This window comes from Amblyomma mixtum, chromosome 2, assembly GCF_055824585.1.
Source record: "Amblyomma mixtum isolate Tamu chromosome 2, ASM5582458v1, whole genome shotgun sequence".
Taxonomy (NCBI): Eukaryota; Metazoa; Arthropoda; class Arachnida; order Ixodida; family Ixodidae; genus Amblyomma; species Amblyomma mixtum.
Window position 1 is genome coordinate 307743161 of NC_143013.1, and position 25887 is coordinate 307769047.

At 46.8% G+C, this 25887-nt stretch overlaps 1 protein-coding gene across 1 annotated transcript in view; it reads left to right on the forward strand.

The window, feature by feature from the left end:
• Nucleotides 1-21088, forward strand: part of LOC149364870 (carotenoid-cleaving dioxygenase, mitochondrial-like) — a 66216-nt gene extending 45128 nt beyond the window's left edge. The window contains exons 2-12 of the mRNA XM_089574815.1: nucleotides 1787-1923; nucleotides 2555-2679; nucleotides 4112-4253; nucleotides 4954-5095; nucleotides 5252-5460; nucleotides 7656-7813; nucleotides 8900-8993; nucleotides 12534-12645; nucleotides 13800-13900; nucleotides 15363-15477; nucleotides 19559-21088. Coding sequence (XP_089430941.1) covers nucleotides 1787-1923; nucleotides 2555-2679; nucleotides 4112-4253; nucleotides 4954-5095; nucleotides 5252-5460; nucleotides 7656-7813; nucleotides 8900-8993; nucleotides 12534-12645; nucleotides 13800-13900; nucleotides 15363-15477; nucleotides 19559-19713 — 1490 coding nt within the window. The 3' untranslated portion in view covers nucleotides 19714-21088. The remainder of the gene's footprint in view (nucleotides 1-1786; nucleotides 1924-2554; nucleotides 2680-4111; nucleotides 4254-4953; nucleotides 5096-5251; nucleotides 5461-7655; nucleotides 7814-8899; nucleotides 8994-12533; nucleotides 12646-13799; nucleotides 13901-15362; nucleotides 15478-19558) is intronic.
• The last annotated feature ends 4799 nt before the right edge of the window (nucleotides 21089-25887 follow it).

Consider the following 25887-nt stretch of genomic DNA (forward strand, 5'->3'; position numbering starts at 1 on the left):
ACGGAATAGGACGTAAACTTTGAAGTGTGTGAGGCTATCCTCTTACTTCGTCCCCTGGGGGGGGGGGGGGGGGGGGGGGGTTTGTGAAGGGGGTGCATTCTGTGTGCGCGTGCGTGTTTAATGTGTGTGCGTGTACAATGTGTGTAAAAATTTACTTGTCGTTCGGACAGGAATCCAGAACAGGGTGGTATTTAAGAGAAAGGAAGCGATGATCCGCACCTCCCCCCTCCCCTTCCCGCCCCCTCAAGAAGAAAATATTTTCATGAAGAGTTCCCCTTAAATCCGCTCTTGAATCGGAAAATCAAACGAATAGTTGAACTGACAAAAACAACCAAACAAACATCTAGAAGAGTGCTAACACGTTCTGGTTGGTAAACAGCGCTAAGACGTTTAAGGCGTTATGACGTAAAAAAACAAGTGCTTGTCTCGTTCTCATTGTACTGCCTATGCCCTGTTACATTATTTTCGTCAAACAAACTTACGGATGAACAATCAGATAGTTCACCGTGGCGTTAATTAGATTTCAGTGTCAGTTAATTTCTGGTTTTTTCGCAAGAAAAAATAAGGATAGGGCGAGAAAAACAAGGACGCCATGGTTTCGGCAATGCAGCACGAAATTCAGCCCCAGCTGATCCACAGGCGGAATGCAGAGACGTCGACAGTGGGAAATGCCTCCTTTCAGCGTACAGCTTGAAGTCAACGGTAATGACTTGAGGCCGCTGCTGAACCATAGGCGATCCAACACATGGCAGCTTTAACCAAAATGAGTTGTACAGAAATCGTTTGTGAAACAGGTTCGTGACTGCTTCGGTTTCCACTCGCCTCTGACGCTATCTTGCTTCGAATTCTACCGCACGCTTTGTGGGCTCTTGACGCCCAAGCTCCGGCGGCGCGCACTGCGAGGTCTTGACGCCTACTTCTGCCGGCCTCATAATCTGCGCCGCACGAAATGCGGAGTGCTGAAGTGCTCGCCGGTTCACACTCGCTGGTTCACTGCCACCAGCAGTTGGCGGGCACCGAGGGAGGCGCGTTACACAGAGCAAAGACATAGAAAGAAGAATTAATAGTTTGGTTTCGGCGAGTTTGTTAATTAGCTCTTGAAAGTACGTACATGAAGCCGCGGACGAACAAGGAAGAGATGCGACATGCATAGTGATATGTTGTATCTCGCACACCACGAGACTCGCGCTTAGGAGGCACCTGGCGCCAACCAATGAGCAGAGCCTTCCCCTCCCCACCCTCTCGCCACGCGATATCTCGATCCTCACTCGCACTCTTCTCACTGACGACGCCGGGGACGACCCCGAGTCCACGATCACGGCAGTTGAGGCTCTAGCAGCTGTGGGGAGGCACCACACGTAATCACGCCACTTGACAATGCTCGAACATACAGGGTGTAGACCCAAACACAGCCCCACCTCGTGGGGCGAGCGGCTTGCCCATCTCTGAATAGAATCGTAGCGCAGCCTCGCCCAGCGAACGTAGACGATGGCCGAGACCAGCTGGAGTCCTGGAATAGGGACTCCATTAACCGCTAGCACACTCTGACCTTTTCTGAAAATATTTTTTTTTACTCACTCACTGTTAACTGCCGCTGCAAGAGTGTTCTGTCGTGCAAAGGTTTACGGGCCTCGCCAGTCTAGGTCAGCTCTGGACGTATTGCAAACAAATAAATACGTCCCATAATTATAGTAAACAGTGCTATTTACAGCATTGAAAAAGCGAATGCCTTTCCCGATGCCGGACTAAGAGGTCTAAGCCTTGCTTTTCCCCCGCTGTGCTGCAGGCCAGATCCCCGAGTGGGTGAGCGGCAAGCTGTTCCGGCTGGGACCCGGCATGTGGGAGCTGGGCGGAGGCTTCTCCCTCGAGCACTGGTTCGACGGCGCCGCCATCCTCTCCGCCTACGAGATGCACAAGGGAAAGGTGAGGGCGGCACAACTTTCTGCGCATGCGCGGGCAAAGATTGGCGTGCAGCGGGAGAGGTTTCTCCTTTTAACTTCACTGTATATTCTGTTGCACCGCTAACCCGCAATACATTAGTGGTGGGGGAAGGCTCGTCTCTTATAGCCTCAGCCTGCTAACTGTATCACCACAACAAGAACTGTTTCTGCGATCCTTTCTGATTATTAAGGCATAATTCGGGCATTTTATTCTACTCAAGAGTGTCACGCTACAGGTGAGGAATTCCCAGTGAGCATTATTGAGGTGGGTAGAGCCGTTGGGACTTGCTGAAATAGTGAACTGTGAAATTCCTGACGCGGTCATCGTGAAATAACACGCACTTCTGCGTGACTGCGTACTTTCTGATAAAATTTTGTTAAAATTGGTGCATTCCGTGATCATTCGTGATGTGCATCGTTTTGAAGCTGCCTGCTGGTTTAGTTGCAATAGCGAGACGTGAATAGAAAGCTGTCAACACCAGACGCAGTCATGTCGTCTTTCGTGTGTGTTCCCCTTTATTGCGCTCGTTTTTTTTTCCTCGGGTTTATTAACCAAGAGTTTTGCCATGGACGAAAGTGGCCCATGCTTTCCCATCAAGCTGAACTCCGCGCAGGTGTACTACAGCTCACGCTATCTCGACTCGGAAGCGTACAAGAAGATGAGCACTGTAAACCGGCCCGTGGTCACCGAGTTCGGCACCAAGTGTTATCCGGACCCGTGCAAGAACATATTCTCTAGGTGAGTACGATCTTCATATTAGTTTACCAGACTGACATGTGATTCTTATCGACAATCTTCACCTGATGCGCTCTAGGTGGTCAGCCTTAGGTCTGACGGGAGCAGCAGTGTTGGATTTTACTAGACTGGACACTTTTTTTTTCTTCTCAGCGACGATAAACAAGGAAGTATGGTAGCGATTTCAAGAGGTGGCATTTCCAAAAGCAAGTGGCCGGCCAACGACAAACTACTAGAATCGGGACATCAACGCATTCTCTCCATTGGTGTATGCATGAGTCATGCACTCAACAGTACTAGTCATGAAGATTTCGCATTCGAGCACGAGACAAAACCCAAACCATAATAAACACTCACCAGAATCAAGATTTAGATATAGGCCGTCGACGCAAAGGGTTCTTGGGATTCCTGATTGTCCACAGTTTAAACTGGTCTATACTGCTTGGCTCATGCATACACTAGACACTTTCTTGTAATAGGGTAGATTCGCACATTGTTATGCCGAAGATTATTTGCTTGAACGAGCCTTGCCACAAGCACATCTGCTCAGTCGACGCAGCTATCTCGTTGTGTGGTTATCTTAAACGTCCGGTTCGTAACATTTCTTATCGACTCCTTCCTTCCCTGATTATAGTGGACTGATATGTTGAACTCGTTGCAGGATGCGTTCAAAATTTATGTGGTAGCAGCACAACTTTATACGATAAACAGCTAATCGTTAGGAATAATCAGCCTTGCCTAATTTTAAGAGCCCACCTTCGACGCAAGCATTATGCTGCCACCATTTGAGTCATTCCCTGGGGAGAAATGACCTCAAACAAAAAAAAAAGAAAAAGCTACAATATCATTTTTTATACGACGACACACGACGCAAAACTGGTAAAGAAAGCAATAATGAAAAATTTGCACATGACAGCATGAGCTCGAGGAAACCTGCAACCAATCAAGCATTCAGTTGTGCGCCTCTCTGTGGGCTGCCTGAGCAGACTGGCATAGACATAAACCAGTGGTTCGTTGGAATATTTAACAACCCAGCAGCCTTCTAAACAAAGTTAGGTGTGGAGTTTTTCTTTTTTTGAAGAGGAAAGCAATTTCACTTCTCAAATAAAATAAATTATGGGGTTTTCTATGCCTCAAATACGATACTGTTGGTTTTTCTTTAGTTTTATGAAGACTTCAAACACTCACAATTATGGCTGACTGTTGTAGTTATGGCGGTGTTTGGGTATCATACAACGAGGAGCCGAAGACGTCATAGCCCTGACCTAATGAATTCGGTCCTTGTAGAGACAGTTGCCATGAAAGTATGTTGTGCTTTTTTCTTTCGCACAGACCACCCTTACTGTGCGATGCTGCCTTAAGCGAGCTGTACCCTTGATCACTGGCTGCGTACGAATGTCCGTACAGACGCTCGGACCTCGTGTGAAACACGCAGGTTTTTCGCGGCCCTCGTGCCCAGCGATCTGACGGACAACAACTTCGGCAACGTGTACACACTCGGAGACGAGCTGTTCTGCACGTCGGAGACGTGCTTCGTGTGGAAGGTCGACCAGGACTCGCTGGAGGCCATCCAGAGGGTACGTATGTCGCCATTGAAGGCATGATACCTAGTCTGGACAGTCGCTTTGTGCGGAATGAACTGGTAAGGGTGAAGCAAGCCACCTGAGCGGCAACAACCTTTTAATTCGTAGCACTCAATACTGCGACACATTCGACGTGCATTAACGCGTGTAACAGTAAGATGGTGCGGTTTGAAACCTCTCGCTGAGCGTGTAAGGGCGTACGACTAACCACAGTTTTATTAACATAAATTATCTGCTTATAAAGCAGATTTAATAAAGAGCGAATTTCAATCAATTATGTCGAAAATTACTCAATAGCCATACATTAGCCATAGGCTCTGTCGCAATTGCTTGTATCGAAAAGTCCGAGACCTTAGTACCTTGATTGTACTGTCTGCACCTTGACGGTATGAATTTGTATCCTACCATATTGTACAATTAAATAAACTTTGAACGGCGGAATTCAACCTCGGGATATAATGTATTAGAACCGTAAGCATTAGTTTAACCATTAGCTTACGTATAGACCTTTTCACTGTTTGCAGCTTGATTGTGCGCGTGTGTGTGTTGGACTGTGCTGTGCATGCGCAGTTGATATCTGTATGAAATCCGCCAATCAGAACGCTGCTGGCACAGCCCCGTGGAAATATGGCTGTGCCCTAAAAGATCTATAGGGCCGAACTTGAGCGATGTATTTTGTTCGTTGCATTTATAGTTCGACGTGAACAAGCTGGTGTCGGTGAACCTGGCCAGCGCGCACCCCATCACCCAGGAAGACGGCACCAGCTACAACCTGGGCGCCAGCTTCATATCGGGCCTCAAGTACCACATCATCAAGATACCAGCGCCCGGCAAAGGTACCGCAGTTGGTGGTCATGTTTACACCACGGTGTAAGATCCGCGCTTTCTTTTCGAAAAGTGAAGTAGGGCAAGTGTCCTGTAGAGGTTGCTGTGTGGCTTCCCGCATCGTTGCTCCGTGGCTGCGCCTTAATCTTTCGATGCTATTGGCGCAGGTTGCACGGGTCTGAAGCGAGCGTCGGTGGCGTACCACATTCCGTCGAGCTGGAAGACGACGTTCAGCTACTACCACAGCTTCGGCATGACGCGCAACTACGTGGTGTTCGTCGAGCAGCCACTCCTGGTCAACACCATGCGCCTGATTGGCTCGCGCATCAAGGGATACTCCTTCAAGGACTGCTTCGACTGGGCGCCAAAGGAGAAGGTGATACTCTTCAGCCGAGTTGGACACCGCTTCAGAACAAGCGAAACGAGCTTATCGGATACATAGAATAGAGCTTATCGTGTAGAACACGTGCAGGATCTTGCAATGCACAAACGATCAGCTTTGGAACTGGACGTTAGAAGCAGCAGACAGATATTAGCAATATTTCACATGAACAGACGCGACCATGAGTAATTACATGGTTGCATTTGCTTACGGGGATTTTGGTGGAAGTTTGTGTGCTACGCTGATTTTTTAAAGAAACTCTGAGGGCGGACTGAAGTTGACAGGTGACAATAGATTACTGCATTGTGAGACAAGGACGCTACTTTAAATGAAAATGAAGCTTTCATAAGCTAGAAAAGGCAAATAATAAATTAAATATACGTGTCGCCATCACCGGCCTACTTCGCAAGAAAATTGCGGTATGTCAAGACAGTTTATTTTTTTTTTTTTTGCGCGAATTCCAGAAACTAGGCTACACAGCCATTCACTTCAAAATGGTCATCACGGAGTCTAGTTAGGTGTAGAAGTCACGAGTTTGAATTGAGTCGCGGGAAGGACTTTAAATGCAATTTTCACGGCAATAAATGCGTGTTTTGCTGCCGAGAAAACACCAGCATAGCCAGAAGGAGCCAAAGGATCGATTTATGGTAATAACGAAAATTGCATTGAGTTGCCCTGAGTGTCCCTTCAACGTTCTGCTGGCACGCCTTAGGCTGCACAGCTTTAGCCAGGGGCGGATCCGGGGAGAGAAAAAGGCGTGCTAATTCATGCAGGTAGGTACAAGCGATATGAGCGAAAACTTTTATTTTGCGAGAATCAAATTTATTTTTAGCTGTGCACTGAATCTGCAAGAGTGTAATTGGGTCAAGCGTTTGGAAGAACACTGCTCAGAAAATTGTAAAATCTATGGTTCTCAGACTACGCTTCCAACTCGTAGCTGAGGATGTATCGTCGATTGCATGTTAATAAGGGGCTCTCTCTTGTGCTACTTGTACATGTAGCTTGTGACACAAATTGCTGCAAAAGCAGCACTTTAAATGTACAGAACAGAAAGGTGCATTGAATCGGAATATAGTTTGGCAGAGATCTGCCTGGTCGGGAGGCCCATTACGGAATAGACTCCGCTCCTACGTTCATGCCTGTGCGCAGTCTCCTGAATGATATTCAGATGGACAGACGTCTTTTTTAAAGGATACATAGACAAACGCCTTTTGTTGGCGATGCATAATTTGTCCCCTGGCCTTTGCTTGTGTTTTCGGCGCTGCTAGCCTTCTGGTGGTTATTTGGCACGGCGCCGCGCTACACAGAGAACGCATTTATTGCTCGGCCAGTCATGCTCAGCGTCAGGCATCAAACTTTTACGAAAAAGCGCTCGTGAAAGTGCGCTCCCAGGATGTACATAGAAAGCTGTCAACTGTTGCATTTTATACTAAGCGACGCAGCATAAGCCCTAGAAAATAGGAAGATTTAAAGCAATATGAATAGGCTATGCTGGGTTAAGTTACGTTAGACCGCGAATAAAAAGTAGGCGTGAAAACTGCCTCGCTGTGGGGACGCATGAACTGCTCCATGAGTGAAACGAGGAGACAGAAGGAAGTGCAGGTGGTGCGGGTACCACCACACACGGACTAAGCCGTGAATGTAACGGTAGGATTTGTGTTCGAAGTGTTGCGGTGCACAATAATCCTGCACAGCGCTGACTGCTCCCTACAGATAGAGGTAGAATAATAAAAGTGTTTCAGGCCCCCATGAGCACCCATTTTGCACATATTACGTGGGGGATCATATGATTAAGCAACGCGTTTTGCACACAGGAGCATACTCTCGGTAAAAGTCTGGATCCGCTCCTTATTTGCGCACAGCTTGTTGTTCTAAACATCGCGTGATGCATTTAGCTGGCGTTTTCTCCTCTTTAGTTATCAGCCCACTTGCGGGGGTGAAGTGTGTGTAAGCGCACTTTACTGTAGCCAGAAAGAAAGACCAACAGCACGACCATATGCCCTGAAGATTGACACACACTTACTGGCACACCGCCCCCTCCCTCCCTCTTTTTGTTCTCTCTCTCTCTTGTCCTCTCTCCCTCATTTGTTGCCCAACTCCTCGATGTCTCCTCCCCCCCCTCCCCTTCCTCCCTTCTCTGGCTGCGTGTGGTCCGTGCTCCCCGCCTCTCATGTGGCGCCCCCTACCAGACCAAGTTCGTAGTGCTGGACCGCACCACGGGCAGCGTGTTGCGTACGCGGTTCGTGGCGGAGCCCCTCTTCTTCTTCCACTCGGTGAACGCATTCGAGGACGATGGGCACATCGTCTTTGACATGGTCGCCTACGATGACGCCTCCATCATGGACAGGTGAGCAGAAAGAGTTCCATCGCGGGAGTACACGGTTCATCTTCCCTGTGTAGCTCATGCGTGCTCCTGGTTGTTAAGAGAGTACATTTTATGCGTTCCTTTTCAATAAACCTTCAGTTGCTAGTCAGCACCTGTCTCATCTTCTCTCTTGTCCCTGTTGCTGCGCTGTTTTCTTCAAGTATGTACCACCTCGCTCAACTTTGAGATATGACGGCACTATACAGAGCACGTGTCGAGTCTTCGCGGCTCCTGATGTGTCCTTTCTGCGTTTCTGTCGTGTCATGACTACGAAACAGTCGTGAAAAGGGGACAGAGCAGAAAGGACAAGGCAGGCCCTGAGCGCACGAAAAAGATTTTAGAAGAAGTAGAAGTAATACACAATTATAATCAACATTTTTTTCTTGTTTTGTTGTCATGTCTAGGAGCCATGTGGCCCTGATACGCACCCTGTTCCTTTCCTGCCCTTCGTATTCGCGTTGTTACCTCTTTCTAACGAAAGGAGCGTCCTTTCTATTGAGCTTACGAAAGGCACTTTTTTTCTTCTGGAACAACAATTCATCAGGTGAAGCCAGATTTGTTTTGGACCCTGAGCGGAAAGTCAGACGGATCAGCACACAGACCAATTTCGCTCAGTGAGGTCGTTTAACATTAAGGTATAACAACTGCTGTAAATAATGCCGCATCCACTGAAGCGCTGCGCAGATCTCAGGCATGGGCCAGAAAGAAAAAGAAATTCAACGAGCTGCATGACAGCTGGCGGGTGCAGTCAGAATAAATAATGACGCGATGAGCTCCAAATATTCAGTACACATGTGAGATAGGCCCACTGAGAGTTTTTTTGGGGCGGGAGATAAGAAGTTCTCCGAACATTGTTAGCCTCATAACATGCGGCATACGACTGCGTGTTACTAACTTGTGCTTACTTTCATGCGTTACGCATTGTGCGCCAAAAATGATCAGAAAGTGCTTGCGATCTGTGCGGGACCTCCTTTCGCAGAGCCCAGCCTACAAAATAAATTCGAATTTCAAATAGTTACGCTAGCGCGTATCCCTCGACAAGCCTTCATTAATTTCATATGTATGCAGGTATTACCTGGACAGGATTCGGAACGCGGCGGCTGAGGACTTCGACCCATACAGCCAAGGACATTTTCGACGATTTGTGATTCCTGTCTCGAAGGTATCTTTTTGCAGTATTCTACAATTAAGTGATCTGTGCATCTTAACGAGAGCTGGCTTAATGTGCCCAGTTTGTCTTCACGTCTCCCGGCTTGCACACATTACAAACTCATAAAAAGTTCCAGAGTTGGCCGGAAAGGTTCCACGCATCCGGGAAAGGGCACGAATTAACTATAGCCCATACATAAATCAACTTTAGGACTACAGACGGTATATATATATATATATATATAGGGGAAGGGGAATGAGGGGCTCGTTATAAATATGAAAGAAGCCAGCAGCCACAGACACCAAAGGGCACAGGGGATTTTTTTTTTTTTTAATTAATTTATTTATTTTGTGGTGTTGATCAATTTAGAATATTACTGACCATGTTATCGCTTAAAGCTAATTGATTAGAAAAGCAGAAGAAAAAACAACCACTGCCGCCGGTGGGATCCGAACCCACGACCTCCGAATTACGCGTCCGGTGCTCTACCTCTGAGCTACGGCGACGGCTGTCAAATCTTCTGCTTTCGGGGGTATTTATGTTTACATGTTACCTAACCTTGAGAGTGTTGAGAGTGGGTGGCGCTGATGAACACTCTCAAGGTTAGGTAACATGTAAACATAAATACCCCCGAAAGCAGAAGATTTGACAGCCGTCGCCGTAGCTCAGAGGTAGAGCACCGGACGCGTAATTCGGAGGTCGTGGGTTCGGATCCCACCGGCGGCAGTGGTTGTTTTTTCTTCTGCTTTTCTAATCAATTAGCTTTAAGCGATAACATGGTCAGTAATATTCTAAATTGATCAACACCACAAAATAAATAAATTAATTAAAAAAAAAAAAATCCCCTGTGCCCTTTGGTGTCTGTGGCTGCTGGCTTCTTTCATATATATATATATATATATATATACAGGGTGTCCCAGCTAAATGTAACCAAACTTTTAAAAAATGCCAAGTGTCCTAGTCCAGTAAAACCAGCTCAGAGTTGTTCATAGTCGCGTGGCCTAGTCTTGAGTATTTTTTTCGCTCTTCAAAGTTAATTAATTAGCTAAGTTTAATTAGCTAACTTTTTAATTATTCACTTCAGGAAGAAAGTGTCAATGCAAAAGTTTTAGATCACCTCAAAAAACCGCTAGTAGTGCTATTTCCGTCAAGTTACGATTTACGTAGCTTCATTTATTGGCCTTAGAAGAAAGTTGTCACGTGACCAGCTGCTCGCTCACTTCTCTGCCCCGATGTGCACCCAAAGTCTCATCGAGGAGAGGACTTCAGAAAAAATTGATTTTATTCTTTAAGGCGCGTCTTGGGACGTTGAAGTGGCACAGTGGTCATGTGGAAGCTTTTTCTTATTGTGCGGGTTATGGTTAAAGGCCGGTAAAAAAGCTACTATACGTAAGTATTACTTTGCTGCAAATGTCTCAGTAAGCTGTTTCTCAAAGCGGTCCACAACTTTTCGATTGACACTTTGTTCCTCAAGTCAATAATTAAAAAGTTAGTTAATTAAGCTTCACTAATTATTCAACCTTGAAGAACGAAAAAAATACTGCAGACTAGGTCACGCGACTCTAAACAACCCTCATTTGGTTTCACACGGCTAGGACACCCCGTGTTTTTTAAAAGCTTGGTTACATTTAGCTGGGACACCCTGTATAAGATAAAGTCACCAGAACTTGAAAAACATAACAAGATTATGTTATGTTTTTCAAGTTCTGGTGACTTTATCTTATATTAATCAATCAGCTGCCAAGAAATAATTTTTGATATATATATATATATATATATATATATATATATATATATATATATATATATATATATATATATATATATATATATATATATATATATATATATATATATATATATATATATATATATATATATATATATATATATATATATCTGCTAGCCCAACTGCACAAGTCTCAAGAGGTTTTGCTTTAGAATGAGATGGGCGTTTCATTGCGTCAAGACAGAAAGCTGCGGTATCACTGCGTTACAGTGCTTTTCGTTATTACGGTGCATGGAAGTTGATGCGAAAGATGAAGCACGAATTCAAAACAGACTCAAGCTAATGCAATCGTTCTAAATGAAACTGAGATAAGGATGCGTATTTGGCCACCATATATGAAGCTTGGAAAGAATAACGAAAAGTTTGATCAAGTAAAAGTAGATGGCAAGGGAATGGAAAATTGGTCGAGGACAGCAGCAAATTGGTCAGAAAGACTAGATGATGAAACGTGCTGCAGTGGTTTGGCCGCGGTTATCACAGGATAGGGCTGGGTCCAGGTAACGGAGAGGGGCTTTAGACTTAGGGCTCATGATTATGTTTAACTTCAGTTTCAGTTCTTATACCATGTAATTACATCACACAGCCAACGCTAACTCATTATTATGATGATAATGACCGCGGTGGAGATCCGGTAAAGCAAGCAGCTATTTATTTATTTAGTTTATAACTCAGATCAACGTCTAATAAAGCATTTAGATTCGACTGGCGGCGCTTTTCAGTCTCGCATCCAAGAATAACTTTACAACTCCTTTTCTTTGTGCTTGAGCGCTGCGGACCTCTGCGGTGTGGTTTAGCGGCTATGGCTTTCTGCTTCTGAGCTCAAGTTCGGAGTTTCAAATCCGATAACTTCACTGCAATCGTACTAGGCGGTGAGCGCTGTGTGTTCCGGCAGTTTTTTTTTTTTTTATCTTAAGCTTCTAGGAGGAAGCTTTCTTTTTTCTTGTACATCAATACTATGCCGGTATTGACCTGTCCTAGCTACAGTTTTCGAGAAAAGCGGACATTTCTGAGCGCTGTGTTTTCGAGGGGCTAGACTGAGAGAACGATATTTTAGTAAGCAAAATAAACAGTACAGCTAGCTAAGGGAACGCGACAGAACGGCAATTGTGTGTGTCGGCCACGGAGTAAGATTACGCAGGGATGTGAATTCTTCATCGGCGTCACCAAAAGCAGACGGTCTCATAACGTCATGTGAACAAGTAACGCTGATAGAGGCGTACTCAGAGGCGGTATCTGTCGGTGCAAGTTACAAATATCGTGTTGTGCGTTAGGCAAAAAGAGTGACAACAAAACCTAACTCAAGTCGGGCTTTAAGGTTTTTCTCCTGGTTTCTTTTGCAAGCATTAATCCCTCCTCACACTAAAAAAGAGCGCAAGGTGATTGGAGACGGCGATATTTCCCACCTCCAGGTTTCGTCAGGACGCGAGAAAGCCCTTGGCCGACTGTGACATTAACGCGCCACGGCAGAGCGGGGTCAATGTCCGCTACCGCGTAGTCTCACTCCGTAGTTCCAGAATTGCCAGAACAGCGGATCGTTTTGCTAGTTTTATTCTAACGAACTGCCTTGTTTGCGTATATGCATGCGGAGTAGTTGTTGCTTGGTGTCGGAGGCGGGAGCGTGGTCTAAGGTACTGTCCCCGACTCCGTTTCTGCCACGCCGCATATGGTACACGTAAACAAACAAAAAAAAAGCTGGCTGCGCGTTCGCTTTGTGTGCTCCCTCTCCTCTCTACCCCTTTCATAACCAACCAAACAAAACAAAGGCCAACAGCACCACGGAGGGCAACCTGGTGAGCCTCGACTACACCGAGGCTGCCGCCTACCGACAGGACAACGCCACCATCTGGCTCACACACGAGGAGATGGGACTCAAAGGTGCGCGTCTCTCTCTTGTGCTGTACATTTTGCTGGGGCCAGTGAGTGGAGCTTTGTCCAGCAAAAAGTAAAAACAGCGCTGAATTTAACACAAACCATCCGTCTTTCTGTGCGGTTTGTGTTAAATTTAGCTCTGTTTTTACCTTTCTCTTATACTGTTCAGCTGGTTCACACGAGTATAGCATATCTCACATATAGCATATCTCATGTGAAGCCATATCTCACAAACCTGAATGCTCTCCTTGCGTGCTCTTGTTGGGTATTCTTAGCATATTTTTGTTTCTCTTCCGAACCCCCAAATTTGAGCTCGAGATGTGTCAACAGACTTGTCACTCCGACCTTCGGCTTGTCGCTCGGGTGGCTTGGGTTTGTTGAAGTGAAAATATACAAATCTAAGAAGCCAACAGCCAGCGAAACCAACGAAAGCACAGGAGAATGTTTCCATTTTTAAAATTGAAATGGGAATTAATAGTGTGATATACCACCGACGGCAGGTGGTTGTTTTTTCTCCTGCTTTCTAATCAATTATCTTTCAGCCATGAAACAATTACACTACGAATTTGTCTCTGATACACACGACATATTTTAAAATAAGAGTAACATTTCCTTGTGCTTTTCTTGGTTTCGGTTACGGTTGAGTTCCTTGATCTGCATGTCAAAATGAGCCCTTCATTTTCCTACCCTTGCCAGCTCGAGTGAAAATATGTTACTTTTAAAGGGACACTGAGGACGAAATGAAGATGCTCTGTATCCACAGATAACCTCATCCTCAAGACAGAGACTCTGCTTTCGCTGAAAACGAAGCTTTTATAGGTAGTTTATAAACGAAGGTTTTATAAGTCGACACAGAGTTGTCGTGGATCTCACACGCTAGACTACGTCGCCATTAATTTCAGAACTGTAATCACGGAGTACTTTTTAGTGTAGACATCATGAGTTTGAATCAACTGGAAGCAAGATTTTTAAATACAATTTGTCGGGAATAAATGCAAGACATTCAGGACGATCCATGGAATCGTTTTATGCTAAGAACAAATATTAGATGAAGTTGTTCTCAGTGCCTCTTAAACCTGAATCTCACGTCGATAAAGGCAATAAATAAACGAAATAGGACGCAATTGAACGGAACTAATGATTTCCGTCTTCGCTCTCAGGTTACGACCTGCCGACCATAAACCCCAAGTACCAAGGAAAGCCCTACCGGTACACCTACGGCAGCGGCAACTTCGAACGGCTCGGAGAGTGCCGAAATGCGGTAACCACTAACATATTTCGCAGATGCTTTCTCCATGTGCGAGTCATACCGCTGTCACCTTACCGGTTAGAAGGCTTCTATTCCTTCTGGCTCATTCGTCCTCCGCATGTCCTTCCATGTCCTCCCCTGCTCACGCTGTCGAAATGTGGCCCCCTACACATTCGCATTTTTGACGAGTTTGTTACGGAAATGTCTTACCATGCCGCAGTTAGAACCTGATTATTATCGCGGCTGTTTCGTGAACTCAACCAACCAAATTCGTGTGAAGGATCTGCTGACTCGTACGTCACCTTTCATGCTCAATTTCCTTCATGGACCTTGTTTCTTAAAAGAAGAAATAAGTGCAATGCATAGCATATTGCAATAGAATATATCGGACTGTTCAGTGTCTAGGAGCGATATGGTTCTAACACGGCCACTTGATCTCCCTACGGGAGATCGAGCGGCCGTGGTTCTGAGTACAGTATCGCGGGCTTCATTCTATGCGTTTTATCTCTCTCTCTCTCTCTCTGTTAATTTACAGGTGCATGTGTAGCTTGCTTTTATTTCGTTGCAATGCACATGTGGTATGTATGTAGTGGGCATGTGCATGTTTTAATGTGCACATGCAGTTTCTTTTTGTACGTGAGACAGTTCATACGGCGTATGCTCTTCACATAATCTTTGTTCAACACGACAAGACTGTACGTTCCTTGGACAGTCGCGTGATCACAGTTGCAAATATTTCGTTGACCATGTTATTTGCGTGATCATTTTTATCTTCAAGACAGCCTGTAGTATTACGAACTATCGTGTAAGAGTAAATACTTGGGGAGAAGGCTTAAGGGATCCGATTAACGCACTGTATTCTTCATTCGTACTTAACATTTCAACCCTCTGGTGCCAACATTTTTTATCTTTTTCAAACAAATTCGTTCGTTCAACTCCCAGGAGCAGCGGTCACATTTCGATGGATCCGATATGCAAAAGTGGGAATATACAGGTGGTCGAAATCAATCCGTGGCCCTTGCGGCGTACCTCATTACCCACGGTTGTGGTTCGGGAGCGCACGTTGGTCATACATTTCTACTGCGGATATGTTAAGGTAGACAGCTTATACCGGCATCATATGTGCAGGCTTTGTCGTCTACTACGATTCCAACGCCACGACTATATTATGAAGCAATTTCTTAAGAATGGCCGTTAGTACTATACATCTGCGTTATTTTCAACGGGAAATTTCGTGCACTATTTAATGAAGTCTTCCTGAACTCCAACAGCGCCCAAGGATAAATTTCTATTCACTTCACATCTGTACTCACTGCAAAACTGGAATGCCTATTCAAGCAGCAGTCTAGATTGTTTTTTTCTTTTTGCTCGAATGAAGTGAAGCACGCCCTCAGCCAACGCATCCGTCCACATGGCTAGCTTCTAAAGCCTGCGAACAGCTGGACGAAGCGTAACGCGCGGACGGTGTGTGCAGATCTGCAAGCTGGATGTCCAGAGGCGCGAGATGCAGCTGTGGCGGGAGTCGGACACGCAGTTCCCCAGCGAGGCTGTCTTCATACCCAACCCGGAGGCAGCCTCCGAGGACGACGGTGAGCGCCGTATACGAGGCATGCTGGTCTGGGCTGATGCTGCTCTGATCTGTCCGCGGTGTAGAGAATTTTATCTTTTTGTTGTGTCCCCTTATTGCTTTTGTGTGTGTGCGCCCCCTCCTAACGACCACTCGCATTCCCCTCCTAACGACAGTTCGCATCCTCCTCCTAACGACCACTCAATCCTCCTCCTAACGACCGCTTGCCCCTCGTCGCACGCTGTCGCCGGATGCCCCCCCACGGTGCGCCCCCGCACCCTCCTCCTGTTCTGGGAAGCCACTCCCTCCCGTGGACGCTTCTCAGCTCCCTCCTTTCTTCGGGCGGCCAGTTCGGCTCCTGCCTCGGTCGACGCTGGTCGCACCCTCATCGGCTTTAAATAAACGAAGTCTAAAAGTACCGTGTGCGTCTTTCGCTGCATTCAACACAGCGACCGGACACGACAGTGGCGACGAGAAAGTGGATTCGACCCGCGCTACGCAACGCTATTGACAAGCCATGGCTACGCGAGGGTTTCCCAATCAGATACCAGAATTCAACGGCTCATCGTGGTCATCGTGGGTTGGACGCCTTCAGTTCTACTTTGAAGCTAACAACATCACAGACCCAGCCTTGAAGAGGGCCAACCTGCTGACGCTGTGCGGGGAGCAGACCTACGATACTGTCTGCGCCCTTATTCAGCCAAGCACACCAGCGGCAGTGTCTTACGACGACATCGTAAAAGCGCTGCAAAAGCACTACGACCCAAGGCCATCCGAGGTCTACAGCCGGGCTCGCTTCCAACGACGAGATCAACTGGGAGGAGAAACTGTGAGCGCCTACGTAGCCGCGCTCAAGAAGCTCGCTGCCGACTGCAATTTTGGAACGCTGTCGACAACAGCTACCGGGCAGGAGGGAGACGCAGCTTCTTCTGCTAACACCACCATGCTTCCCTTGGACGTGATGTTACGCGACAGATTTGTGTGCGGACTGAGTGACGAGTCACTGCAGCAGCGCCTGTTCGCTGAGAAGGACCTCACATTCAGCAAAGCTTACGACATCGCCGTTCGAGCGGAGAGCGCCGGTCACCAGCAGAGAGGGATTCGCCGGAACACCGAGCCGGTACACCAGACAAGCAACCAGGTGCGCAAGCCTTCTGTTGTTGTAAAATCGGTCAAAAAGGCACAACGCTGCTGGCGGTGTGACGACCAACACAACCCCCAGGGATGTCGATTCCAGTCAGCCACGTGTAATTTTTGCCACAAGCGAGGGCATATCGAAAGAGCATGCATTACGAAACGGAGACTTGCCAAGATAAAGTCACCTTCCCAGCCTAATCACAGCGTCAACGCCTCAGAGAATACGCCGCTATCTGATCTCCATGGAGCAACATCAGCAACACCATCTGTGTTGTACGACCTGAACACCATGAATCTCGGCACGCGACCGAAGATTTTTACAGAAGTAAGCGTACATCACCAGCTGATTAAGTTCGAGGTGGACTCCGGCGCAGCCTGTACTCTGATCAGTGAGGACACGTTCCGAACTTCATGGCCATCTGACGCACCCGCCCTGCAACAAGACGACACGCACCTGCGAACGTGGTCAGGACAGAATCTGCCACTATTGGGCTCTGCCAACGTGCAGGTTAACTACAACGGCCAGACCCATACGCTACCTCTGCTTGTTGTGAAGGGCACAGGATCAAGCCTTCTAGGGAGAAACTGGTTTTCTCCACTAGGCGTGATGATATGCGGCATACACCAGACGCCGAGCCAGAACATGGTTAGTAAACATCAAAACGCCGATGCGCTAAGCCGTCTGCCACTAGACGCAACTGTTGACGAACCATTTCCACCAGGAGACGTTCTGATGTTCGAAGCACTGCCAGAACCTCCGCTTACAGCAGGCACAGTTGCAGCATCTACGCAGAAGTGCGCAGCTCTCCGGCTAGTTTACACAGCTGTTCAACAAGGCAACGTGCATAAACTCAAAGGGGACAACTTCGACGCTTACCGCAGGCGAGCTACAGAGTTGAGCACCCATCGCGGCTGCACCATATTTGGGTCCCGAGTTGTGATGCCGAGAGAACTACGCGCACAAGCTATGTCTCTCATCCACGCCGGACATCGGGGCATCGTTGCAATGAAAAAGTGTGCCAGAAGCTACATGTGGTGGCCTGGCATTGACAACGACATCGAAACAGTGGTGCGAGAATGCAAGCCTTGCCAGAGCAGCCGGAGCGCCCCGCCGAAAGCTCCTGTCCCAGAATGGGAAAAGCCAGACACACCATGGCACACACTGCACATTGATTTTGCAGGACCAATTGAGGGCTGCACTTTCCTTGTGGTCGTAGATGCCTACACAAAGTGGCTTGAGATAAGGCAAATGGGACAGACGACTTCGGCAGCAGTCATTGACAACCTCCGATCACTATTTGCAACGTTCGGCCTGCCGCGCAAGGTAGTGTCGGACAACGGAACACCGTTTGTGTCTGCGGAGATCCTCAAGTTTTATCGCGACAACGGGATCTCATCAGTTACATCGGCCCCCTACCACCCAGCGACAAACGGACAAGCCGAGCGCTACGTAGCCGAGCTAAAACGCGCCCTTGAAAGAGATCAGACAGGCTCGCTGCAGCGCCGCCTTGCGCGCTTTCTCTTCAAGCAGCACACGACGGTTCAGAGCACAACAGGCGAGACCCCCTCGAAAATGATGTTCGAGCGTGAAATGCGAACCCAGCTCACAGCCATCCTCCCCGAGCCAAAGGCAGAGACGTTCCGGGAAGAAAAAGCAATTCCGCGCTGCGGCACGCTTAATGAGGGGCAGCGCGTCCTCGCCCGACAGTTTCTGAAAAAGCCACGCTGGGAGGAAGCTACAATTGTCAGACGCATAGGCCTGCGCTCTTGGCTCGTCAACATACATGGCACAGTAGCACGCCGACATCTCAACCAGCTGCGTAGATTTACGACGCCGTCTGAGAGCTGTCCGCCAGCGGAGAGAACACGTGCACCATTTTCCCACATAGCCTGGCACCTCTTCCCGGAAGAAGAGACTTCGCCCAGGACAGACCTAGGAGACACAGCGAACAACAGCCAGCCTACAAGTGTTTCTCCCCCGAGCGCACAAAGCCAGCGCGCCTCCACGCGTGAGCGCCGACCCCCTGCACGATACCAGGCAACTTTCTAAGGGGGAAGGAAGTGTTGTGTCCCCTTATTGCTTTTGTGTGTGTGCGCCCCCTCCTAACGACCACTCGCATTCCCCTCCTAACGACAGTTCGCATCCTCCTCCTAACGACCACTCAATCCTCCTCCTAACGACCGCTTGCCCCTCGTCGCACGCTGTCGCCGGATGCCCCCCACGGTGCGCCCCCGCACCCTCCTCCTGTTCTGGGAAGCCACTCCCTCCCGTGGACGCTTCTCAGCTCCCTCCTTTCTTCGGGCGGCCAGTTCGGCTCCTGCCTCGGTCGACGCTGGTCGCACCCTCATCGGCTTTAAATAAACGAAGTCTAAAAGTACCGTGTGCGTCTTTCGCTGCATTCAACACAGCGGCCGGACACGACACTTTTTTCAGAGGTTCTCAGGTGTCTGCATGGGGCGGAGCACTTAGACTTGAGAGGCAGTTTCTAACTCATCCGGCGCTCTAGCTTTTTAAGCATTGGGGCGGTCTGTACAGCTTTTTTTAAGCCCTCAGAAAGAGTTGGTGAGTGATTTGATGAGTAATTGAAGGGAAATTAAGAATGAGCATTCTAATGAATGACTGAATGAATGAAATATAATATGAGGAAAAGGGTCAGAAATTAATTATTGAATTAGAGAAAGCGTGGCTGAGCGAGTAAATGAGTGAAGTAATGATGAAAGAACTGAGGAAGAGGCGAACGACTGAAGTAATAAATGAGGGAATCAGTTGAACAAGTGAGAGATCAAGACTAGGCAGCTTTGCTCGCTGCCTAGCCGAGTCACTATGAGAAACACGTGTTATGTCATTAAGCTCTGACTTGCGTGGATACAGCCTCTCAGCATATCGGCTTGTCGTTGCTTGAACTGCGTGAAGAGCTTCTGTCTCAGGTCCGTATATCCGCGCATGTCTGCCACCCGTCCTGCAGGCGTTCTCCTGTCGGTGGTGAACGAGACAGACTACAGCAGACCGGACTTCCTCTTGGTGCTGGACGCCAAGACGATGACCGAAGTCGCCCGGGCGGAAGTGCCCCACTCAGTGCGCGCCTGTACCTCGATCCACGGCTGCTTCGTCAAGAGCTGATGACCTCCGCTCGAGAGCATCGCTCGGACTGCTGCCGCCTTGTGAACGCAGTCTCGGTCCAAATGGACTGCCTCGACGTCTTTCATTTTGAGAATACGCAATGAGTTTCCACTTGTCGTTTCTCGGTGCGTCCATTTTGCTTTTTTTTTTCACTACGCTGTTACCTTCACGACGGCACGCGCGTGTAAAGAACTACCCATTCCTTGTTCTACAGTTGTTGAGTAAAACGACAGAATGCTGCCCAAAGTATGACAAACAGTTTTGTTCTTTTGTCGCAGTGACAGAATTTTTTGTAGTAATATAGTATCCATCTGCAGCACTAAAGTGTTTATCTCTATTTCTGTGTCTACGACAAAGGACAGTGCAATACTACAGAATACTCTGTTTTTACCACAAACATTCCTGTTGTGACTACAGGTTTATGGACAAAAATATTGCAAAAGATCTGTTGTGACGACAGAAAATTTTCGGTGGTGTTTTTCGACTTGGAACGCTGGCTGGTTGCTGACTCGCTATGATTGAAGGACCAGCGAAAGATGTTGTGAACTTGTGTCAAAGCCAAAGTGCGTGGGTGTGTTGAATACTCAGTGTGTGCTGGGGTATCTTGAAGCCGTGTGTTCAGCATAAGCGTGCTTCGCGTCGTTCCCTATGGATAGATTTTACCTAATAATATTGTCGTTGCATAGGACATGGGAGACGTTTTATAATAGTGTTGTTGGTGGTCAGTACTCCGCGAGCATTCCCCTTATAACAGAAATTAGAAGCTGACTTTCTTTCGAAGATTCTACGTTTCGTGGCTACTCACGGAAGTAGCCAGAAAAAATAAAAACAGAATTCCACGAACTTAGAAGCGCAAGTATCGGTTGATTCGAAACAGAGCACGCGATAGAACTAGCGCTTCTAGTTTACAGGGTGAGTCAGAAACTGGGTTGCGCGATACTGTTCGACCTACTGCTGACACGCCGCACTGTACAATGTGCCTGATCATCGAGTCAATATTTCCACAACCCAACGGCGTCAATGATTTTCTCGTCATTCCGAATACTATGGAGTTGTGTTTTTTTTCTGTAAATACTTGTAACTTATGTGCCTTCAGACCTATATGTCTGAAGTGTACCCAGCGGAGACGCTGTTGTTGTTTTACATTCGTGGTTTAAGCTGTGTGCTATGTGACCCCTGATGCTCATGCACTCGATTCAAAGAAACACTCGTGACATACAAAGCTACAGCGGCGTCAGTATGGATTCATTCAGCCATAATACATATACGTTGGAGACGTTCATATGCTATTACCGCTTTTCTTTGGTTGTAACGTGTCCTTGACTCTCATTTCGTCGCTTGAGTACTTGTCACTTGTGTTGAAAAGAAGTGATTTTTCATGACTTTTCGGGCACTCACACACTAACTTCAGTCACTTGCTTTGACTGGCAAGAGCCGTGCAGATAAAAGAGTACTATCGCGCTCAATATGAGTTGCAACGCGCGGTCATCGACCGGGGCTCGTTCCGTGGTGTGCCTCCTCCAAACAGTAGCTCGGAATTCTGGGAGAAACTTTTTCCTGAGCGGGGGTGCTGTTGTTTGCTGGAACAGCAGTTTCTCCCAGAATTCCGAGCGGCTGTTTGGAGGAGGAACACCACGGAACGAGCCCCGGTCGATGACCGCGCGTTGCAACTCATATTGAGCGCGATAGTACATTAGTTTTGTGCAAGAAGTTTGTGCTGGGTCATAAAGATTTTGTTTCTTATTATTGTTATTGTTTTTTTTAGCTCCAGCTCTTACAGTATCCTTGTTGGTTTAATATTTGTCTGAAATTCATAACAACTTTTTTTTTTTTAAGGCTACTGAGAATAAGCTGAAGTGCTCGGTGTAGGTAGCGCTGTCTATGTCAAGGTTCTTAAATGACTTGCTGTAAAAGGGAAGGTCTAAATCTAGGATTCTCTTTTGAGGGCGTATGAAGAGTATAGGACTGCAACCTGTCGGCGCTGGCATCTTTGGCTGGCAGCGTCTACTAGCTGTTGAACAACTCTCAACAGTTTATCTGACTGCCACTGGTAGCGATCCTGATAGCAATTCAAAAGGGTGGACACTTGGGCTTGTTGGTACACGATACGTGTCTGGTACTAATTCGTATTATGACTGATTCTGACTCTCACTTCGGGCCACACAGGAGAGGCTACCGGCTTCTTGTGAAAGTGTGTTTTCTTCGTCTTCTGCTACACGACTTATGACCATCCTTTGTCTTCGAACTTGAGCGGAATATTACCAACGCGCGGTTGTGCCCCAGTGTGTGTGTTGTGCATGTTTGCCTATATAGGTGCGATATCTGACGTTGTCTGTGGCATTGTTACCGGGTTGAAGGCAAAGCAGGGATAACTAAGCGGGCGTTTCTGTTCCCATGTCTGCTAATAAAGTTTTTTTGTTTTTTCGAAAGGATTTTATTTTATACACTTGACTAGTACTTTTTTCTGCCTACTTGTTGGCTTGAATCGAACTTGTCTCGGTGCCCGATCCCTGCGCAAGGTAAGAATGATGCCTCAAATGAATGTTGGGCTTTGTATAAACTACGTATATTTATGTAGAGGCTATGCATATATTCCGTGTATTTGGCCTGCCACAAGTGGTTAAAGAAACAAGGTGGCACTAATGCAGCTGTGCCAGAATAACGTCAAATGTATATTATCTTATAACACAATCAATCATTCAATCAATCATTAATTCAGTCAGTGTTTATGTATGTTGCTCAGAAGCAGGGAGAACCTTTGTGCTGGTGCACTCAAGGAGGAAGAAAAAAGTTAGTAGGAGAAATGCAGAGCAAGTACGATACCTACAGATACACTGCAACACAGATAAGGCACACGAGAGATTAAAAAAAAAGGGAGTCACATCCGAGTACTGCGGACCACATTTTAAGGTAGAGCAGTCCAGGCGAACAGGTGGTGGAAATATAGAATAAGACAAAGGAGAGAAGCGAGAAACAAAATGTCCTAAAAGTTGCGTCCAACAAATACAAAGAACACTGGAGCCAGAAAACTTTGTTGAAAGAAACGACATATCCAAAAATAGTAATTTAATCAAAGATGTATACGACTACTGTAACATAAATCAGGTTCCCCTAAGTAATCTAGGCAGCTTGTCACGCGAAACCGGACTGAGATCAGCAGGATTTCGCCACAAAATGAATGTTTTAGAGAAAAAATAATGAAAATTAGCAATCTTAATTACAAACAGTAAATATAAAGGTAAAACACACATATTAAGCACAAAAAATTTTACAATGCCATCGAAAACATCTCATAATTAGTCCATTTTTGATTGCTTTAGGCTTTACGAATATGATTTATTCACCCACAGGAGCTAATTTCCGAAGGAAGAGCATTAAATACGTCTAAAACCTAAGGAGAACGACGCAGAGAAATTTACGTACTAACAGGCCACTAACTTGCCTAAGCGCTCGGCAGTTCAGCTACAGTTAGAACACTTCCACGCATAGCCGTTTGTATTTCGCGCCACTGCGAAAGATAACTGCAAGCAGAGGTCCAAAGATGCCGCCACTGAACGGCGTGTTGCGAATATAGGACTTTCAATCCTTCGCACGGCGTTGTGTGTGCTGCAAGCAACCTCGAGTTAGCGTGGTTGAGTTGCCGCCGAGAAGTGAGATAGTTACTGCGCTAGTTTATTTCATAGAAACCAATTTCATAGAAACCAATTTGCCGCCGCGGTGGCTCAGCGGTTATGGTGCTCGGCTGCTGACCCGAAAGACGCGGGTTCGATCCCGGCCGCGGCGGCTGGAATTTCTTTGGAGGAGAAATTCTAGAGGCCCGTGTACTGTGCGATGTCAGTGCACGTTAAAGAACCCCAGGTGGTCGAAATTTCCGGAGCCCTTCACTACGGCGTCTCTCATAGCCTCAGTCGCTTTGGGACGTTAAAACCTCATAAACCATAAACCAAACCATAGAAACCAATTTCCTCCTGTTCAAAAGAAAAAAAGGAAGAAATAAAGAAATAGCCCCGTGTCTTCACTTAGTTCTCAGTTAACAATGCAATGAAAAAAAAGAAATCCTAGAGTGAACTGGAGGCACTCATGGTGTCAGTTGTGCAACGGACTTCGAGTGCGACGGGACGTGAAGTACTGTGCAATATTTTTATTTTTTTTTTCAACAGAAATATTCCTAAGAATTTGAGAACGTTCAAGGTGACAAGATGTTATCTATAGGGAACGCAGCAAGTTTTGAAACAAAACTCTCGGATAAGTGTTCGGTGGCTATATTCACCCTTTTGATGTGACCAGAACAGGTCCGCGCGGATTGATTGCAGAGATTTTTATTGCTTATGAAGCAACAGTTATCCAACGCTTTACGAGTACAGCGAACCTCGCTCCTAACCTCGCTGTCTCGTCCAATGAAGGAAGGGGCAAACGACAATGGTGAGTACATGTACATGAGAAATGTAAAACGTATTCACACAGTCCAAATAAACAAGTCAGTTTTAGGGTCATTGTTCCACTCGCAGACAAAAATTACGGAGGGCACTAAAGGCAACTTGCGTGCCGTGAATGCTAAAGCATGCACGCCGGGTGTTCGACTGCGGCGATGGCACGCTGCTCTAATGCAGTGGCACTAGGGCACTATTTTCTCTCTTCATATTCTTTCACACCCTCCTGCGTCCCTTCCCCATGGGGCGGTTCAAGTTTCCACCAAGGGTGAGACAGATATTGTGCGTATGCTTTCTCGTTAACCAATAGTTATTGTTATTGCTACAGAAAGCCCCACTGTTCTCAAGTTACACAAGCGCTCGTCGCTTTCCTCCAACGAAAGCTTAGTCTCTTTCTTCCACTCTCTCCTCAATCGCTAATCAACGGTGCGTCTCCGGTGTGCGCCGAGAGTTAAGAATTTTACCATTCCCTTTCTTTCCAGTTTTTAAGTAATTTGTAACTCTGATGCGAAGCGGTAAATTTTGATGCGCATGGAAAACTCCTTTTTTGTCCGAACGGTATTTCAAATCACCTTGGTTTTGTCGTCTTTTCGGATGTAGCGATAAGTTTTTGAAAGCTAGTAGGCGCAGTGAGCCTGAGGATAATGTCAAATGGTCTAGTTTTAGTTTTGACTGGGAATAACTCAAGAAACCCCTCCAAAATATAAATTGCTGTCCACCCGAGAGCATTGTTTTCTACCTGCTATTGCTGTACTAATTTTTTGTGCCGCCTAAGATGAAATAGGCATGTTCGCTGTAATAAGGCGTCTATTTGCCATTCATCTACATTATATAGCCAAGATTTCGTACCGCCATCTCTACAGATAGAACCGTTCTGCTTGAAAAAAAAAAAAAAAAAACCTGTTTCCCGCATGGCATTGTCCAGTGAAGGCAATAGCAGCCGTGTTGTGAAGCAGATAAGTGACGACATGTGGCAATGGTATTGGGCTCTTCTCAGCGGCGGCAGTAAGATTTCAATCCATACGAGACGTGTGTGAAGGCTAATTATGGGCAAAAAACCTCGAAAATAATACGACGACAAAAATATTGCGAGGACACTTTGGCACACAAAAGTTGAGAGGCGAAAGCCGACGACACTATGCCGGGACGACTTCCGGTGGATGTGACGTCACACCGTTCCCGTGGCTATATCGATACCCAAATTATGCATCTTTTGGGCAATAAACCCCTCTTAGCTTTCCGCTCCGCCCGCTCTAAGCTGGTTAAGCGAGGAGTGATTGCACTTTGTTTCAGGAATGCATTGACGAAATCTTGCCACCACTACATGCCCCGTAGTTTTCATAAACAGTGAACCGGTTATCCGCCGCTGGCTACCCGGTTCCACTTCAGATCTCGGTAGCAGAACGCGTCCTTAGGAACCGGAACGGTCGTGATGAAATCGCAAATAAGTCTAGTGAGAGAAAAAAGGTTGCTGTGCTCCCTTACGTGCACACTGTTTCACACAACCTGAAAAAGGTAGCGCAGAAAGCAGATGTTAGAGTTGTATTCACGGCCCCTAACAAGCTAAACAAGCTCTGCAAGCTGACGAAACCCTACTCTTCTGTCAAACAATTATGTGGTATCAAACACCAAACAGCGTACGTGGACTGTGTAGACTGTGTTGTGTACTGCATCCCTCTATCTTGTGGCAAAAAGTATGTTGGGCAAACGGGCTGTTGTCTCAATGACCGGCTACGCCAGCACA